Source organism: Scyliorhinus torazame, chromosome 6 (genome assembly GCF_047496885.1).
Source record: "Scyliorhinus torazame isolate Kashiwa2021f chromosome 6, sScyTor2.1, whole genome shotgun sequence".
NCBI classification, from domain to species: domain Eukaryota; kingdom Metazoa; phylum Chordata; class Chondrichthyes; order Carcharhiniformes; family Scyliorhinidae; genus Scyliorhinus; species Scyliorhinus torazame.
Genome location: NC_092712.1, coordinates 184671125 through 184692336, shown reverse-complemented (window position 1 = coordinate 184692336; position 21212 = coordinate 184671125). Strand labels below are relative to the sequence as shown.

General features: G+C 45.5%; 1 protein-coding gene across 2 annotated transcripts in view; it reads right to left on the bottom strand.

Annotated features, from left to right (window-relative positions):
* bzw2 (basic leucine zipper and W2 domains 2) overlaps positions 1 to 21212 on the bottom strand; it is an 82104-nt gene that overhangs the window by 41856 nt on the left and 19036 nt on the right. For both annotated transcript variants that reach the window (XM_072509171.1, XM_072509172.1), the window contains exons 2-3: positions 876 to 940; positions 239 to 415 (exon numbers count right to left, since the gene is read on the bottom strand). In XM_072509171.1, coding sequence (XP_072365272.1) covers positions 239 to 415; positions 876 to 933 — 235 coding nt within the window. In that variant the 5' untranslated portion in view covers positions 934 to 940. The remainder of the gene's footprint in view (positions 1 to 238; positions 416 to 875; positions 941 to 21212) is intronic.

The window sequence follows — 21212 nt, the reverse complement described above, 5'->3', positions numbered from 1 at the left end:
GTTTCTAATATTTTGTATATTGGTTTTAAGTATAACCTTTGGAAAAAAAAATCTTCCCAATAATAAACCATAATATGAAGACACAAAGGAAGCAATCATTCTCAAAAACTGCAGCTTTTTGATTTTAGTCTAAATCAGTGAACAACTCTTAGTTGTGAAGGATAACCCCTTAACATTTACACTAAAATCACATTTCATTAGTTACCGATGTATAAAAGCAAGTTAGATTTAAATTTACCTAGCATGCTCCCAGCTATCAATATATCGAACAACGTGTCTGCGTAACGACGGTAATCTAGACGTGAGCCTGTAACATCCAGAAATTTGGACACTGCCTCAAGGTCACTCCCAGCCTCATTGAGACCTTGAATGATGGTGTCTCTGAAGACTGTCGGCTCAAACTTCTCCTTTTCATCTGCACAAGAGATATGGTTTCAGTCACGCACAATACTTCCAATCTTCCCAGATAGCAATATAAAATTTCCACCATAAAGTAATTAATCTTTTAAAAATACCATGGTCACTATGTAGTGAGGAATTATATGAATACTAGGAGGCAATTTATTGTTAAGGAATTGTGGTATCAATTAACTCTTTAATTGTATGAGGCTATTAGCTAGTTGACGACAAACAAATCTCTCCATTTGATCTTACAGGTGAAAGAACAAAATAGTATTTTTCTCACTTACTGGTTGACCAACCAAGATATTCCATTGTCATTAAAAAAAAGAATAATAAGCAGGTGACTTTAGAAGCTCATTAGAGTAATCTATATTGTTATTCGCTATCCCAAAAATGATAATCTGATTGATAACAGTGCAACGACCTTGATGAAACTTATTTCATGAGTGAAAGAATGAGGCTGGAAAACTTACCCCTCTTCCTGGTCTTGAACCTCTGGCCTGTTAGCACTGGCTTCTGCAACTTACTCATAAACTTTCTGTAGGATTAAAAAATAAATTAGACACAGCAGAATCCAGTACCAAAATAGAATTCATGCTATTTCACAAGAAAATTGAAAATTTCTACCTCAAGTTCCAAATCTTAGTTGTGCTGCCAGGTAGTCAGCTACCATCTAGAACCCTGGCATGTGACTGCTGGATAAGAAATTGAAGGAATTGTATCCATGCGGGATTCTTTCACTCCACAGCCAGTGAAGAACAGCTTTCTCTGCTGTGGGATGGTAGCCTCAGAAGAAATTTTATTTTCAAACAAGTTCTATTCTAAATACTTGAATAGAGAACCATTTCCAAAAGTCGTTCTTATAAATTTTATCGTCTTGGTTCCTGTTTATTGCTTGTTCCATTTGCCTGTGTCGAACATAGAACACTACAGCGCAGTACAGGCCCTTCGGCCCTTGATGTTGAGCCGACCTGTGAAACCACTCTAAAGCTCATCTACACTATTCCCTTATCGTCCATATGTCTATCCAATGACCATTTGAATGCCCTTAGTGTTGGCATGTCCACTACTGTTGCAGGCAGGGCATTCCACGCCCTTACTACTCTCTGAATAAAGAACCTACCTCTGACATCTGTCCTATATCTATCTCGTGGGATCCTCCCACACCCCCGAAGACTCCGCAGGCCGCCAGCAGACAGGTCCCGCCGGTAAGGACCTGGTCTAATTTACGCCGGCGGGACCGACCGTAAACAGGCAGCCACTCGGGGCGGAGAATCGCCGGTGGGGCCGCTGCCAACAGCCCCTAACCTGCGCGGCGCGATCCCGTCCCGCCGAAAAACTGGCGCCGGGCAGGTTTCAAGCTGCCCCCCCCCCCCGGCGATTCGCAGGGGGGGGGGGGGGGGGGAGAAATCGGAGAATCCCGCCCAGTAGGTTTGAATTCTCTACAGAGAACAGTTATCACTTTAAAATTATCAAGTGATCTAAACACCTTGGTTAACATAGAGAGAAAGACCAGTTTACATCTGCTTGGTTTGAATGCAGCTCTCTCAACTGAAAACGAAACTAAAACTCAGATCCAAAAAGAGCTTCCAGCTCAAAACGAAAGTAAAAAGCAGAACCACATTCCAGCTCCAGCCACACAATGACATCACTGCAGTTATTTGATAAAACCCACTTTTCTTAAAGTGACTCTCACATGACACCTTGATCATTTGGAACTGTAGACTTCAGAATTCTTCTTCAACAATGCCTGTTCAGTTTGCCTGGTAAATTGTTGTTCTGCTCATTACAAATTTTCACTAGCTCAGTTGAAAACAGAGAATATCCAGTCATTTTTCCAACCAAATTACCTACTCAGTGCTAAGATTTGTTTAGAACACCAGATCAGCCCTGGATTCACCGCACCGTTAAGTGCCTCGAATTCCTAAAAACGTACATGACTTAAAAATTCTGCTAATTATCTGCACCCAGTTTATTTTCAGAAAGCTGCAACATACGAAGTACACTGATTAGCTATGCTACTACCTTTCAAAAAATATACACACCTCAAGTCGACTCTTTTTACTCGTTCCCTGTATCAGAGGGGGTTGTTAGCACGAATAACATTTATCATATTCCCTTGATGCCCTTAAGAACATGGTGGTAAGCCTTCTACTTGATTCGCTAAAGCTCATGAAGTGAGGGCAAAGCCACAATGCTGTTAGGTAGTGAGTCCCAGGATTCTGGCCCAGCGACAGTTAAACAATAACAATGTATTTTCAAGTTGAGATGAAGTCATGGTGTTCGTATACATTTGATTCCTGAGTTCTTCCAGGTGGTGCAGGTCAAAGATCAGCAAGGTGCTGTCAAAAGAGCCTTGGTGACCTGTAAATACCGCACACTGCAGACATGGTGCAATGGTGGCGCAGTGAGTAGATGCTTAAGGTAGTTGTCGAGTGGATCAAGCAAACATATTGAGCAGCTGCATCCATCCAGGCAAGGGGACTGTACTCCATCAGACTCTGAATGTCAGGGCCTGGGGATGGTGAGACCACTCTGAAGAGTCAGGAGGTGAGCAACTTGCTGCAATATGTACATAGCAGGTCCAGATAATTCAAAATGCTTTCATTTTGGAATCGGTCCTCGCCTTGCACTGTTCAAAAAGGGTTCTGGTATTTGACCTCCAATACTTGCAATTGTCTCCACCTGTAATTCAAATATTATTGCTTGGAATTTGCAAATCTAACTCTGCGATACTAGGGGCTTTTCACAGTAACTTCATTGCAGTGTTAATGTAAGCCTACTTGTGATAATAAAGATTATGAAAAAGCAGAAGTGACACAAAGGGTCAAATTTTGGCATCCTGGAATGGGCTGGAAAAAGAGGGGCGAGGGAGGAAAAAAATGGCAGCTATGTAACACGGGCAGATGTTCTACCCCCTTTCCAGCATCAATAGCTTGAGGGAGGGGAGGTATTGAAGGGGCAGACGTGTGTCACTTGATTTGGAGATTAATAATAATCTTTATTGTCACAATTCGGCTTACATTAACACTGCAATGAAGTTACTGTGAAATTCCCCCAGTCATCACATTCTGGCGCCTGTTGGTGTAGACAGAGGGAGAATTCAGAATGTCCAATTCACCTAACAACAGAGGAAGAGTGATGTCCAATACACAAGGATTTATTTAAAGCCCAACACATAGGACAAACAGCAATGGTCTCTGGAATTTTGGGTTTGGGAAAGGCTGGAGGGCATTTACCAAGAAAGCTGCATGTTTTAAGGATTGGCTGGTATTGTGGTTTGAAAACAGAAACGCTACTGCCTTGCCTTTAAGGAATGCTTACAGAACCTTTTCACAAGCGTCCTAACATCCTTCCCACTTGGGAGGCTGTGCACCTCTATCAGATGGTCTAATGGATTGGAAGGCCTTTACCTAATTAAGTTCTAACCCTTGGCCCGCGGGGGGCGGGGGAGGAGGAGGAAGAGTTTAAATTTTTTTTAACATTAAAAAAAAAATCCGCTGCCAGCTCTAGTTTCATGACAGAGGCAGGTTCATGTCCCAGAATCGAACCCTGCTCGTTTCCCGTCTCCCATAAGAAAACCCATCTCCAAATGTGTCTTCCAACGTTCTGAATAAGGAAGTAAATTTCATTCTGAGAAGCTCACAATTCTCATTACATTCTGTTTAACTTTGCAAAATTTCATTTACAGTGAAAAAGTTCAAATTTGAAGTTTAAAATGGTAAAGTTTACCTTTCACTAAACGTAGACTCAAATTTGAGAAGACTAATTCCAAGAACCTCTCATGCAAGAATTTGGTACATTCCCAATTTCATTAAACCCAGGTTTAATAATTCCTCAAAATTTCCCCCCCTCCAACAGGAAGTATCCTTATCTGAAAACTTCCCCCCGCAAAATCAAATAACTCAATTATTTCTGTTCATGATCCGAATCATGTAGCCATTGCCTAGCCACCATCGCCCACACCTTTATTTTATCATCCAGCTGCTCCAATAGCTGAAGTGGACATTAATGATCCCATGCATTATTTAAAAAGCAGCTTACTTTGGACGCTTACATTCCTCCTCAACCAATACCATTAAAAACAAGTAAAGAGACTAAACAAAAACTAAAAAGAGGGCACTCAGTAGAGTACAAACCTCTGCCAAGCCATTTAACTCAACATTATTACAATTACACAGCTCTTCATTGAGGCCTTTTCCTGCCTGGTTGATGTTCTGCAACTACAAAGCTGAAAAAAGAAATATTTTAATTAGGGACTTCCATCTCATAAAGGAGGTTTCAGGACAATCCACATTCAACAATCTACTTTGAAAACTCTGCTCATATTTTGACAGCTGTGACAAATTCTACCACAACAGCTGAGACAATCCACAACATATAAAACAATCACAATTTAAAAAAAAATTCAATTCACCCCATCTCCCAATGTTGATGGATCCTTTAAAAATGTCCAGGATCCAGATCTAGATTCACATCTTTGCCAATAAGTAATCATGATGTGGCGATGCCGGCGTTGGACTGGGGTGAGCACAGTACAAAGTCTTACAACACCAGGTTAAAGTCCAACAGGTTTGTTTCGATGTCACTAGCTTTCGGAGCGCTGCTCCTTCCTCAGGTGAATGAAGAGGTATGTTCCAGAAACATATATATAGACAAATTCAAAGATGCCAAACAATGCTTGGAATGCGACCATTAGCAGGTGATTAAATCTTTACAGATCCAGAGATGGGGTAACCCCAGGTTAAAGAGGTGTGAATTGTATCAAGCCAGGACAGTTGGTAGGATTTCGCAGGCCAGATGGTGGGGGATGAATGTAATGCAACATGAATCCCAGGTCCCGGTTGAGGCCGCACTCATGTGTGCGGAACTTGGCTATAAGTTTCTGCTCGGCGATTCTGCGTTGTCGCGCGTCCTGAAGGCCGCCTTGGAGAACGCTTACCCGGAGATCAGAGGCTGAATGCCCTTGACTGCTGAAGTGTTCCCCGACTGGAAGGGAACATTCCTGCCTGGTGATTGTTGCGCGATGTCCGTTCATTCGTTGTCGTAGCGTCTGCATGGTCTCGCCAATGTACCACGCTTAGGGACATCCTTTCCTGCAGCGTATGAGGTAGACAACATTGGCCGAGTCACACGAGTATGTACCGCGTACCTGGTGGGTGGTGTTCTCACGTGTAATAGTGGTATCACTGTCGATGATCTGGCACGTCTTGCAGAGATTGCCATGGCAGGGTTGTGTGGTGTCGTCGTCACTGTTCTGAAGACTGGGTAGTTTGCTGCAAACAATGGTTTGTTTGAGGTTGCGCGGTTGTTTGAAGGCAATTAGTGGGGGTGTGGGGTTGACCTTGGCAAGATGTTCATGGTCATCAATGACGTGTTGAAGACTGTGAAGAAGATGACGTAGTTTCTCTGCTCCGGGGAAGTACTGGACGACGAAGGGTATTCTGTTGGTTGTGTCCCATGTTTGTCTTCGGAGGAGGTCGGTGCGGTTTTTCGCTGTGGCTCGATGAGTCGAGTGCCATATCCCGTTCGTACGAGGGCATCGTTCAACGCCTGTAGATGTCTGTTACACTCCTCTTCGTCTGAGCAGATCCTGTGTATACGGAGAGCTTGTCCATAGGGGATGGCTTCTTTAATGTGTTTAGGGTGGAAGCTGGAGAAGTGGAGCATCGTGCGGTTATCCGTGGGTTTGCGGTAAAGCAAAGTGCTGAGGTTACCGTCCTTGATGGAGACGAGCGTGTCCAAGAATGCAACTGATTTTGGAGAGTAGTCCATGGTGAGTCTGATGGTTGGATGGAACTTAATGTCAATGTGTAGTCGTTTCAGTGATTCTTCGCCGTGGGTCCAAAGGAAAAAAATGTCATCGATGTATCTGGTGTATAACGTCGGTTGAAGGTCCTGTGCGGTGAGTAGGTCTTGTTCAAACTTGTGCATGAAAATGTTGGCGTATTGGGGTGCGAATTTGGTCCCCATGGCTGTTCCGTGCGTCTGGATGAAGAACTTGTTGTCGAAGGTGAAGACGTTGTAATCCAGAATGAAGCGGATGAGTTGCAGAATTGCGTCTGGAGATTGGCAGTTGTCGGTGTTGAGTATGGAGGCTGTTGCAGCAATACCGTCGTCATGGGGGATGCTGGTGTAGAGTGCCGAGACGTCCATTGTGACGAGGAATGTCCCTGGTTCAACTGGTCCATGGTTGCTGAGTTTCTGTAGGAAGTCCGTCGTGTCGCGACAGAAGCTGGGCGTACCTTGTACAATGGGTTTCAAGATGCCCTCGATGTAGCCAGAGAGGTTCTCACACAAGGTCCCATTGCCTGAAACGATAGGGCGGCCTGGTGTGTTCGCCTTATGTATTTTCGGGAGGCAGTAGAGATCTCCAATGCGGGGAGTATGTGGGATGAGAGCACGTAGGGGGCTCTGAAGATCTGGATCCAAGGTCTTGATCAGTCTGTTAAGTTGGCGGATGTGTTCCTTGGTCGGATCTGTGGGTAACTGTCTGTAGTGTTCTTGGTTGTTCAGTTGTCGGTATACTTCTTTGCAGTAGTCCGTTCTGTTCAGTACGACAGTGGCCCCTCCTTTGTCTGCTGGTTTGATGACGATGCTGCGGTTGGTCTTGAGAGCGCGGATGGCATTGCGTTGTGCTTGGGTGACGTTCGGGGCTGTCTTGTGAATGCGACTGATGAATCTGGCATTGACGCGACTCCTGGCGGCTTGAGCATACATGTCGAGTCTAAGGCAGCGGCCTTCCGGAGGGGTCCAATTCGACTCTTTCCTCTTCGGTTGCCGCACCGCAGATCTCTCGGTCTGCTGTTCCGGTTCATTGGTAGTCTGCTTGGGTTCGCTGTTGGCCTCTTGGGGTCTGTGGAAGAATTCCTGGAGCCTCATTCGCCTGATGAATTCCTCCGTGTCTGCCGCGAGACTGATGGGGTCCATTTTGGTGGTGGTGCAGAAATTGAGCCCTCTGCTGAGGACTTCGATTTCGTCTGGTTGAAGGGTGTAGTCTGGGTGTAGGCTGTAGTATTCTGGAACATACCTTTTCATTCACCCGAGGAAGGAGCAGCGCTCCGAAAGCTAGTGACATCGAAACAAACCTGTTGGACTTTAACCTGGTATTGTCAGACTTCGTACAATAACTAATCAGTTCGTCCTTGAGCCATACCGGGGCATCACATTTTGCTGGAATACATCCAATAATTTTTGAATTACATTTACGGACAGGCTAACGAGGGCAAAAGCATTCCCTTGCCCACCTTCAGTAGTGGGGATAATAACAAATTAATCAAAATATTTTGCAGCACCCCAAAGCTCAGACACTGTCAGATCTCCAGTGTTCTGAGTTATTATATCGTCCCCGTTTGTAAAGCAATCATTTTCTTTTCTTGGCCCTGATTATTCGGTGACATCGGCGGATTGTGTTTTGTGGGATGAACAATGGTTATCAAGTTTGTCTGCAGGTATTCTCCCTCATCGTGTACAATGAACTGGAGTTTTGTATATAATATTTTTAAACAAAATTGAATACCTGAACCTGTAGGATATTAATTTCTAGTCAAATTGTACTCAATAAATATTTTATCCAGTCTTGGGTCTTCAGCATGAGATAACAAATGGAGACAAAATCATTTCTCATGTTGAATGAAAGCAGAAATGTAACAGAGTTGAACACCTGCATCAGGTTTCAAACAAAATCTTTAACACAGGTAATTAGTTGTTTTGTGAACTCTTGACTATGCTTCATTTGGGGAAGGACAAAGAGAAATAAATATTTTTAAAATATGAATTTTAGCCATGGTAGTCTTCTTATCCTGCCTCCAGAGTTCCTTCCTGGTATTTTGTATGATCAAAGGCAGCCCTAAAAGAAGCCTGTGTGCAAGGGGCATACCAACTCATCTACTGGAGCACTGGTTCTCAAACTATGTTGCAGGATGCCTTTCCAAATCAGTAATCACATGCCCCTACCACCTCCATCTAATTAAAGTACTATGTAACGTGCATGATGTGAAAGTACTTCTTGTAGAGTGTTTTAATAATGTTTTTAAGCAAATAGGTATCAATTGCAGATTTCAGTGAGTTGGGTGTGCCAGTTTCTCACTGCAGTCTGCCTATCCTCGGCAGGAGCACCGGGAGAGTGGGAGCATGAACAAAGCAGAATATAGAAAACACCAGGGGAGCAGGAGATGAGCAAGAGTCCCCGGAAAGTCTTTACATAACAATATATATGAGTGAAAGTCGGAGAGAGGACTATTAAAAAAGCAAGCGTAAATCAACTCAAGTCATTGTCCACTCTCATCTCGTGCATTTCATCATTGATTTCCAAATAGATTTACTTGCTGTCACACAGCCCAATCAACAATCTATGCGCGTCAACAATTTTAATTAAACTATATTCGAGTACAACGTGTCAAATCAAAATATTGTGTGGCATACAACAATAAATCTACTCTCTTAACATCTGCAATAAAGGTTACTAAGCAACATGTAGAGAAAACCCCAGTTTTTTCTATAGCTTATTTTATAGTTTGAAAGGCTGGAGGATGACTAGTTTTAGGTTGTTTTGTTCAGAAGAATCCCAGGAGATCACCACACTGCTTCCACACATCTTCATTTTTATCCTTAGTGGATCAAGCAAATAATCGGAGTCTCAAGGAGCAAGTGAAATCAAAGTTAAAAAGACAGTCACACAAACTATATACAAAACTACCTTTAAAAAAAAGATTTGATATTGCAGCATTTGCTGACATGCAAAGGAAGTTGCTCAATAATGAGAAATGAAAATTAGGGTCACACATTAAATTTCCTTTTTAATATATTTCTATTAATTACATATTTGGTAATGACAGAGCAATGAATGACACTGTATATAATATTATTTTTGGCACTGCAAGAAGAACCATGTGTTCCTACTGGCACTAATCCAATAATAAGTTTATCATCAGGACTCTCAGTAGGTCTCAAAAGGACATACAATTATTATATGCAGTAACATTCCATCTCATTTCAGTACAGCTTCCCATGAATGTTTTTGGTTGCCTTGTGACTCAAACTACACAACCAGATATTTTACCAAGCTCTGATATACACAATTTCCCACCCTCTCCATTCTCACATGCATATCTCACACTGTATTAAAACCATGTGGTGAAAACCACAGGCCCCCATCATCCATACTAAGAGTCAGAATTGTTACACATTAATATACAAATAAATACAAGGGCTAGAAATTTGAATATCTGTAACACAACAAATTCAAAAGATCCATGTTTGAACTGAGATTTAATACATTTTCCAAATTATGACTGCGCACTCAAAACACTAAACCTGTCCATTTATTACTCCAAAGTCATCTTTTGAGAGATATTTACGGTGGTCCAATAAAATAGCAATAAAGTAACTAATCTATTCTTTGCTGTACATACACATTCACAATGCTCAGCCACTGACCAACGGAATTGCTGAATTTTACAATAAGCTTAATACTATTTTTAAAATTTAGAGTACACAATTATTTTTTTTCCCAATTGAGGGGCAATTTAGAGTGGCCAACTCACCCAAACTGCACATTTTTGGGCTGTGGGCTGAAACCCACGCAGACACGAGGAGAATGTGCAAACTCCACAGACAGTGATCCTGGGCCGGGATCGAACCCGGTCCTCAGCGCCGTAGGCAGCAGTGCTAATCACTGTGCCACCGTGCTGCCCCAGCTTAATACTTGAATACCGTGGTTAACCTATGCTTAAAATGTCATGAAGCATTAACCGATCAGAAACTGGAATAATCACTGCATTACCATGCTTGCACATGCATATCCAATTCACTGAAGTTTACACAAAATAAAATAAACAGTTTAAACCCATGCATTGTGTGTTGGGTTAAAAGAAGGTACAAGTTAATTGTGCATTCCAATTGATGTCACTCTAAGTAATAGAGAAAGACAATCTTAACTAAATTGTATAACATGGACAGTAACTGTACATAAAGAACACAATGTTTCACCAGTTGGATGTATTGTGCAGCTTCCGCATTACATTATGTAAGGTAACTACAAACACTTGAATCAATGATTTTGCTTGCTTAGTATGCAGAACTAAGCAAGCAGCTTTTCCAAGCTTCATTGAAGTTTAGGTTTGTGCAATATAAATTGCTTCCATTTCAGGTTGTAACACTTCCAACTAATTTCCACATCAAGACCCTGATGAAATTTTGTTCATGCCACAATGAATTAATTCAGGCATTTGTTGGCTGTGGATTTAACAATACTGGTCTGCACTGCGATTTTCATACTGGTTATATACTGAATTCTTTACAACTCCCAGTCGTTTTAAAAATTGGTAGATACCCACAAGATCAGGATGGTGATACTTCAAAAAAAAAAAAAGCAAGATGTTAGAGAGGGAGGTAAAAATCATTATTCCAATTTTTAAAGTTTTACAACCAATTGAATCAAGATTTCTGAAATGAAGCTAGTTAAATCTGTATTTGTCTACATTCATTTAATGATCACAATTCACCGCAGTCATGAAAATGTGTTGCATACAAGGTCAGATGTTTCTTACAGCCCACACTGTGGCAGTTGCAGCCACTGAACGCATGCTATGGATTCATGTCTGATGTGGAAGATATGTCAGTGATCACGGATGACTTACAATCATCTGATTTTCATTCTAGATTTGAACTAGGCATTTTTAAATATGCTTAAATGTGTGTCAAACTTTGTATTAACAATTTTGATCATAATGTCCAGTCCACATTTATATTAGAAATTACCTGTATAAATTCATTATTTGGTTCTTGAATTATTCAGGCACAGTATTATCTTACCGTAGAGTCACAGGGCCCATTATTAAGTTGGCAATGCAGTGACAATAGGGGAATGTTTAATATCGATGAGAAACCAATGAGAAAGTATAGCACATCGGTCAATGGCTTTTAAACTCGGCCTGCTCAATTAGTATTTTACTTCTGGGGTTGGCATCCACAATACAGCAGTGGTCATAACGAGTTCCTGCGTGATGTAATCTCAATTCCAGGGGTTGGAGTTGAAAACAAAACAAGATGTGACAATGAACTCCAAAGGGGCAAAAGGGATGTGCTTCAACGCTGCCTTGCCTAATGTGCTGCAGGGGTCAGAGAGAAGACGGAAAGAGCTACTTCTCCCCAACAATGGGAGGAATAAACCTGCCACTGACACCAAGAAGACCTGGCTGGAAGAGAAAAAGGAGGGCAGAAGCAGAATTATCATGCTGGTAATACCCAGGACCAGACCCCAACATTTGTTAGGATACCAGACCAGAACCCTAAACATTTTCCTTTTAATTTGTAAAATTGAGAGGATACTTCACCCCAGGAATGATGACTCTGACTAACTCGTACCTTTATGTTAAAACAAATTTTAATTTAAACACAGAATTAACCACATGAACAACAAAGGAAATAGCTTTACAATTATCAGTTAAATAGCTTTACAATTATCAGTTAAACAGTTCTTAAACACAAAGAAATGTTTTAACTCACAACGCACATCTTCACTATAAATATTCCAACCAAGCTACCCCAATACAGTTCAAACGCCATTTACAAATAAAGTTAACAGAACAGGTTTACTTGCTTATCTGTGCCGACACTTTTGAAGAGGGACCCTTTCAAGAGTAACCTGAAAATCCTTCTGACTTGTCAGAAGCTTATGCTCAATCTGACAGCATTTGGCAAAACTGCTGTTCAACTTAAAATCCTATAACAGACTGCAAAACCTATAACAGACTGCAAAACCTATAACAGACTGCAAAACCTATAACAGACTGCAAAACCTATAACAGACTGCAAAACCTATAACAGACTGCAAAACCTATAACAGGCTGCAAAACCTATAACAGACTGCAAAACTACAGACAGACCTGGCTCCTCACATTAATAACATCATTTTTATCCACTATGTTCCATTACCTGCTTAGCTAGGACTACATACAATCCCTCAAATTATCTACTCGCCAGAGAATCTCCAGCAATCACAACAAAGTTCCATTAGGCATCTCTTTGTAAGCAAGAAAATGGTTAAAATGTATCACCTCCCCTTTTATGCACCTTCATTCCAACTTTAGCATTCACAGTCCACACACACACACCACCCACACACACAAAAAGATCCAGTTTAGAAAGCAGTTTACGTAACCACATCAGGAAAAGTGAGTACAATTGCATCTTGCCCCACATCCTGCTGTGAGCATCACCCCATCCCTTCATTCTATATTCTCAAGCCTCCTCCATCACCTTGCACAAAACCCATCTTTCTCTTCCTATGCACTTACTGAAATCCCATCTAATCCATCCACAACTTCATCCATTTTCATGCCTCTCCCTCATTGACACCCTCGCCAAATTTACTGTACCCATCAAGTAAACAAACGCCATTACAGCCACTCGAACATCCCTATTTTCACTCATTGAATAATAGGGAGGGACGTGGACCGCCACAGATTTGCAAGATTACAAATACAAAGGAAGGGGCACTGGAGAAAACTGGAACTTTGGCAAGCCTGGCTGTCGGACATGTGGAGTTGGGAACCACCCAGGTATAAAGTATCAGCACCTCACGTGGCATACAGCGCTCAACCATGTTGATTTGATTTCAACAGTAAAACACTATTATCTTCATATTGATACTTGCAATGTTCTTACTTTTCAAGTATTCATTCACATTTTTCATCTCTTGGCAGGGCTTTCGTGCATGCAGCAGAAACAGAGTGCCACACGTAATGGTGCTGGTGTCTCAGCTACTTAGTAATGTTCATCAATGAAATAGACAGGGTAACGGGTTTAGGTTTGTTGACTATACAAAGTTAGCTGGGAATGGAAACTGTGAAGAGGACACAGAGACATCGATAGATTCAGTGAGTGAGCAACAAGATAACAGACAGAATATAATGTGACAAACTGTGAGGTTATTCACTTTGAAAGTAAGAACAGAAAAGCAGAATATGTTTCAAAACACAGGAAACTTTTAAATGTCGACATGCAGACAGATTTGGGGGAACTTTTACAAGGAACATAAAATCAACATGCGAGTACAGCAAGTAAACATTATATTGGCCTTTATTGCATGGGGACCCGAGTACAAGAATAAAGAATTCTTGCTACCATTGTACAAGGCTTTGCTGTGAGATGGTGAGATTATGGTAGACAGATTAGCTGCTTCACGTATCATGTTCTATTGGTGCAACTTTAAGTGAACCTACATTAAAAAGGGTATCTTCCACAGCAGTATGAGCAGCTGGTACTGCATTGCTCTCATTATCATTTTCTTCCTTGGAATCGCTCAAAATGCATCGGAGTATTGCACCTTCATCCTTATGAGCTCTAAAATCCGGAGATCATCAAGCAGGAGCACAACATTCACAGCAGGGATCTGAACAGCCATCCTCTATCTTTGTTCAGATCACAAGGGATGCACCACATGGGAGTGGTAGAAAAAGGAAGGAGTAAGGCTTTGCAGTGGCACAAAGGGTATAACTTAAAATATAATTGCCAAGTTTCTGTTGCTAAGTTAAAGCAAATAAATGCATGCACTGCTTTACCATCTTGCCCATTCTTGTTCGCTATGTGACAAGGTGACTTTTAAGTTGTTTGATGATGAATTGGAAGACATGCATTTATCAAGACCAACAGATGGGATTTTAGGAGGGGCAAGATGTTCGAAGGGTGAGAGGTTAGGCTGTAGGTTTGCAGGCCTATTCATGTCACTGGCATGGCGAGGGAAATGCGTGCGGAGTGATGGAAAGGTAAACGTTGCCGTATTTGCAGCACTACTCCACTGGTGCAACCAAAGTAAACCTTGTATTTTTTTAAAAATAGATATTTATTAAAGTTTTTTTAATACAATTTTTCACCCTTACGAGCAATAACCCCCCCCCCCCGTAACAAAATACCAAGAAATCGGACAGAGCAAGATATATACATGGTAAATTGATATGTTACATAGCTTTCTACACTGGCTCTCTCCCGCACGTGCCAGTTTCCCCAATCCTTCATGTTATCTCTTGCTCATCCACCCTCCCAGGCAATCCCCCATTGCTGCCCCCCCCCGGCCCCTCCAGGTTGCTGCTGCTGCTGACCGACCTTCCTCTAACGTTCCGCGAGATAGTCTAGGAACAGTTGCCACCGCCTGTAGAACCCCTGCGCAGACCCTCTCAAGGACAGCTTAATCCTCTCCAGCTTCATGAACCCAGCCATGTCGTTTATCCAGGCCTCCAGGCTGGGGGGCTTCGCCTCCTTCCACATTAGCAAGATCCTTCGCCAGGCTACTAGGGACGCAAAGGCCAGAATGCCGACCTCTTTCGCCTCCTGCACTCCCGGCTCGTCCACTGCTCCAAATATTGCTAGCCCCCAGCTTGGCTTGACCCGGACTTTCACCACCTGAGATATTGCTCCCACCACTCCTCTCCAGAACCCCTCCAGTGCCGGGCATGACCAAAACATATGGACATGGTTTGCCGGGCTCCCGGAGTACCTTCCACATCTGTCCTCTACCCCAAAGAACCTACTCAACCTCGCTCCCGTCAAGTGCGCTCTGTGAACCACCTTACGTTGTATCAGGCTGAGCCTGGCACACGAGGAGGAGGAATTAACCCTACCTAGGGCATCAGCCCACAGACCTTCCTCAATCTCCTCCCCCAGCTCCTCCTCCCATTTACCCTTCAGCTCCTCTACCAGCGCTTCCCCCTCTTCTTTCATCTCCTGGTGTATTGCCGACACCTTACCCTCCCCGACCCATACACCCAAGATCACCGTCTTGAATTTCTTGTGCCGGGAGCAACGGGAATTCCCTCACCCGTCGCCTCACAAACGCCCTCACCTGCATATATCTAAAAGCATTTCCCGGGGGTATCTCAAACTTCTCCTCCAGTGCCCCTAGGCTCGCAAACATCCCGTCAATGAACAGGTCCCCCATTCTTCTAATCCCCGCCCGATGCCAGCTCTGAAAACCCCCGTCCATCTTCCCCGGAACAAACCGGTGGTTACCCCTGATCAGGGACCACACCGAGGCTCCCAGTGCACCCCTGTGCCGTCTCCACTGGCCCCAGATCCTAAGCGTTGCCGTCACCACCAGGCTCGTGGTGTATCTTGTCGGCGACAGCTGCAGCGGTGCCGTCACCAACGCCCCCAGGCTCGTTCCTTCACAGGACGCCATCTCCATCCTCTTCCATGCCGCCCCCTCTCCCTCCATCACCCACTTGCGGATCATCGCCACATTTGCTGCCCAGTAGTAGCTCCCCAGGTTTGGCAGTGCCAACCCTCCTCGGTCCCTACTGCGTTCCAGGAACCCTCTCCTTACCCTCGGGTACCTATTCGCCCACACAAACCCCATAATACTCCTACCTACTCTCTTAAAAAAGGCCTTGGTGATCACGATGGGAAGGCACTGAAACACAAACAGAAACCTCGGAAGGACCACCATTTTGACCGACTGCACGCTACCCGCTAGCGAGAGCGGTAACATGTCGCATCTTTTGAAGTCATCCTCCATTTGCTCCACCAACCTCGTCAGATTCAGTTTATGTAGGGCCCCCCAACTCCTGGCTATCCGGATCCCCAGATACCGAAAGCTCCCCTCCGCCCTCCTCAGCGGTAGATCCCCTATCCCTCTTTCTTGGTCCCCTGCCTGTAGTACAAAGAGCTCACTCTTCCCTACATTGAGCTTATAGCCCGAAAACTCCCCAAACTCCCTTGGAGTCTGCATGACCTCCAGCATCCCCTCCATTGGATCCGCCACGTACAGCAACAGGTCATCCGCATAAAGCGACACCCGATGCTCTTCTCCCCCTCGGACCACCCCCCTTAATTTACTAGACTCCCTCAGTGACATGGCCAAGGGTTCGATCGCCAATGCAAACAACAGGGGGGACAGGGGGCACCCTTGCCTCAACCCTCGGTACAGCCGAAAGTACTCCGACCTCCGCCGGTCCGTCACTACACTCGCCACCGGGGCTCTGTAAAGGAGCTTAACCCAACTGATAAACCCTCCTCCGAACCCAAACCTACGCAGCATCTCCCAGAGGTACTCCCACTCTACTCGGTCAAAGGCCTTCTCCGCGTCCATAGCCGCCACTATCTCCGCCTCTCCCTCCTCCGATGGCATCATTATCACGTTTAAGAGCCGCTGCACATTAGTGTTTAATTGCCTGCCCTTTACGAATCCCGTCTGGTCCTCGTGGATCATCCCCAGGACACAGTCCTCGCTCCTCGTGGCCAGCACTTTTGCCAGCAACTTAGCATCCACATTGAGGAGCGAGATCGGCCTGTATGATCCACATTGCAGTGGGCCCTTGTCCCGCTTTAGGATCAAAGAAATCGTCGCTTCCGACATTGTCGGGGGCAGGGTCCCCTCCTCTCTTGCCTCATTAAAGGTCCTCACTCGTAGCGGGGCCAACAGGTCTACGTACTTCCTGTAGAACTCCACCGGGAGTTCCTCTTCCCCCGCTGGGGGCTGGTATCTGTACAGCTCTTCATAGAAGGCCTTGAATAACTCATTCATTTTCGTCGCACTCCAAACCGTGGCTCCCCTTCCATCTTTGACTCCCCCTATTTCCATCCTCTTACGGAACTGGTGTGCCAGCATCCGACTAGCCTTTTCCCCATACTCGTAGGTCGCCCCCTGCGCCTTCCTCCACTGTGCCTCTGCTTTCCCTGTGGTCAACAGGTCAAACTCAGTCTGGAGCCGTCGTCTTCCCCCAAGTAATCTTTCCTCCGGGGCCTCTGCGTATCTCCTGTCCACTCTTAAAATCTCCCCCACTAACCTCACCCTTTCCATGCCCTCTGTCTTCTCCCTATGAGCCCTGATCACCGCCTTCAACGCCTCCCATACCATCCCCACCCGCACCTCCCCGTTGTCGTTGGCCTCCAAGAACCTTTTGATGCACCCCCTCACCTTCCCACACACCACCTCATCTGCCAGCAGTCCCACATCCAGCCGCCACAGCGGGCATTGGTCCCTCTCCTCTCCCATTTCCAGTTCCACCCAGTGCGGGGCGTGATCCAAAACGGCTATGGCCGAACACTCCGTCCCCTCCACCCTCGGGATGAGCGCCCTGCCCAGAACAAAGAAATCTATCCGGGAGTAGGCTTTGTGCACACGGGAGAAAAAAGAAAATCCCCTGGCCTGCGGCCTTGCAAACTGCCGTGGGTCCACTTCCCCCCCCCCCCCCCCATCTGATCCATAAACCCCCTAAGCACCATGGCTGCCGCCAGCCTCTTTCCAGTCCTTGATCTGGAGCGGTCCAGTGCAGGATCCAACACTGTATTGAAGTCCCCACCCATTATCAGGCCTCCTACCTCCAGGTCCGGAATGCGCCCCAACATGCGCTTTATGAATCCAGCATCATCCCAGTTCGGGGCGTATACATTTACCAACACGACCCATGTCCCCTGCAACCTACCGCTCACCATCTCATATCGCCCTCCATTATCCACTACGATAGTCTTGGCCTCAAATGACACCCGCTTCCCCACCAATATTGCCACCCCTCTATTCTTCGCGTCCAGTCCCTAATGGAATGCCTGTCCTACCCATCCCTTTCTTAACCTGACCTGGTCCGCCACCTTCAGATGCGTCTCTTGGAGCATGACCACGTCTGCCTTCAGTCCCTTTAAGTGCGCGAACATTCGGGCCCTCTTCACCGGCCCGTTCAGGCCCCTCACGTTCCATGTTATCAGCCGGATTGGAGGGGCTCTCACCGCAGACACCACCCCCCCCCCCCCCCAGCCGACTAGCCATCTCCTTTTCTAGGCCAGTCCCGTGTCCGCGCCACCCTCACCCTCCAGTCCCCCAGCCGGGGGACCCCCGCCCCGACCACTTCTTCTGTGTCCCATTCCCTTTCGGCCAGTGCAGCAGCAACCCCCCCCCCCCCCCCCACTAGACCCCTGTCTAGCTTTTTTGCTCCCCCCATATCACTCCCGCAAGTCAGCTGACACCTGCTGACCCCGGCTTCCCCCGCCGTCCCATTAACCTCCCCGTATGGGAGTGTCCCAATCAGTATGCGTTCCTCCATTCCCCCACCCGCCTTTCTTCCCTTGCGCGGGGAGAAACCCCGCGCTTTCCAAAGCCTACCCCGCCCCCTCTGGCGCAGCACCTGTCGCGGCCTTGTCTCTCTCCCCCAGCCCATGTAACATTTCCTGCGCGTGATTGACCCCCTATATGCAACAACCATCACACATCAAACCTCAAACACCCCCCCCCCCCCCCTCACAAAACCTTAGTTTGAGTCCAACCTTTCGGTTTGGATGAAGGTCCACACCTCTTCGGGCGTTTCGAAATAATAGTGTTGGTCCTTGTATGTGACCCACAGTCGCACTGGCTGCAGCATTCCAAATCTCACTCCTTTCCGGTGCAACACCGCTTTGGCCCGGTTGAAATCCACTCTCCGCTTTGCAACCTCCGTACTCCAGTCCGGGTATATTCGGATCTCTGCATTGTCCCACTTACTGCTCCGCTCCTTCTTGGCCCATTTCAGGACCCTCTCTCTGTCCGTGAACCGGTGAAATCTCACCGCCCTTGGCGGCTCATTTGCCTTGGGCCTCCTCGCCAGCACCCGGTGTGCCGCTCCAGCTCCAGTGACCTCGAAGGGGCCTCCGCGCCCATCATCGCCCCGAGCATCGTGCTCGTGTATGCCCCCTCCACTCCCTTCAGGGAGACCCAGGATCCGCAGGTTCTTTCTCCTCGACCTGTTCTCCAGGTCTTCGAGTCTTCCCGCCCACCTCTTGTGTAGCGCCTCGTGCTGCTCCACTCTCACCGCCAGGCCCAAGATCTCGTCCTCATTCTCACTGACTCTTTTCTGTACCTCCTGAATCTTTACCACCTGGGTCATCCCTAGTCGTTCAATTGCTGATAGCATAGGCGCCAGCATCTCCTTCCACAGCTCCTCGAAGCAGCGCTTGATGAACTCCTGCAGCTCCGGCCCGCACTCCGCTTTGTCCCCGGCTGCCGCCATTTTGTTTTATTTCCTTTGCTTCTCCCGCTGCTCCAATGCCACTTTTTTGGCCGTTTCACTTCTGGTCCGGTCCATAAAAGTTGAAGGGGGACTTCTCTCTTCCCTCCCCCACGGGTTGTCTTCGGAAAAAATTCCATTGGGGCTCCTCTAACGAGCCCGAAAGTCCGTGATAGCGGGAGCTGCCGAATCGTGCGGTGTAGCTCCGCACAGCCGCAACCGGAAGATCGTAAACCTTGTATTAATAAGGGCATCACTAGTGCAGCACCCTTACCACCACCCTCCTCCGCAGCAATTTTTAACCGGATGTGGGCTTCGCTGGCTAGGCCAGCATTTGTTATCCATCCCTAATTGCCCTCGAGAAGGTGGTGGTGAGCTGCCTTCTTGAACCACTACAATCCTTTTATGGATTTTGCAGTAGTTTGATGCGTTATTGCTAGGGCATTTAAGAGTCAATCACGTTGCTGTGGATCTGTAGTCACATGTAGGCCAGACTAGGTGAGGACTGCAGATTTCCTTTCCTGAAGGACATTAGTGAACCAGCTGGGTTATTTTTTACGACAGTAATGGTTTTATGGTCATCATTAGAGTTCTAATTCCAGATATTATGATTCGACATTTATTGGATTCAATTTCCACCATCTGCTGTGGCGGAATTCGAACCTGGGTCCCCAGAGTCTCTGGATGACCAGTCAAGTGACAATACCCCCTATGCACCTGCCTCCTTTACATCATCCAGAGGGCATCTGATCTCTAGAACATGTTTCTCCTGCAGGTCCAAAACCTTGCAGCTGTGTAACGTTACACAGACGGAAACACAAAGCAACTCTTCGGGATGCCCTGCCTGGTGCCAAGAAGGTAGGCAAATGGAGCTCAAGTCGGGATCAGCCATGGCCTAATTGAATGGCAGAATATTTTTAAGTTTGAATGGCTGAATGGCCTACTGCCGTTGCTATTAGACTAATTAAAGAGTGTAGAATCCTCAGTAAGGTTTTGAGCTGGAAACAATGTAGACTGTAGTAGTTAATGCATCTTGGGGGGTTGTTTTTGCTTTATTTAGAGATTGTGGAGATGTTTTTAAAAATGTATTAAATCCTATCTGGTTCAGTAATTTCCCATGGATAAGGGAATTTGCCATCTTTACCTGGTCTAGTCTACCTGTGACTCCATACCCACAACAATGTAGTTAGTTCTTAATCTGCTCTCTGAAATGGGCCAGGATGCCACTCAGTTCAAGAGCAACAAATGCTGTCTTGCCTTTGGCACACACATCCCATGAAAAAATAAATAACATTTTACCTATTAAGAGAAATGGCACAGGCACCACAATGACTTATGCCAGTTGCATCTTTTTTCCAAATAAAACAAGAATATGCCAGAGGTTCAGAACACGTGAAATCTTATTTTAGAAGAACAAAACAAATCCCTTATTTGTACTGTCCTGTGAAATATGCAACATCATCCACTATAATTGGTCGTATAATTTGACAGATCATCATATACAGTAGATCCCTGCGTGCCACAAGCTTAGTATGATACGTTTTATAGTACTATGAAAAGAAATATGAACAGATCAAAGGAAATATTTCGCTTTTGGCTCCAGATGGCTTCCATTAAGTAGCCTGTGTCTCAATATTTATTACGTCCCCAAATCCTTCTGTAGATTTGTGTCTCACTGCCAACTAATGACTATTTAGTATATTTTCCCCTTGTGAATGAACATATATGATTCAAAATCATAATCATAACTGATTTTTCATTCCAAATTACAGCATTACGGAGAAAAGGGTAGCTTTTTTTTCCAAATGAACAAATCATTGTCCTTGGGAGGCTTCTTTC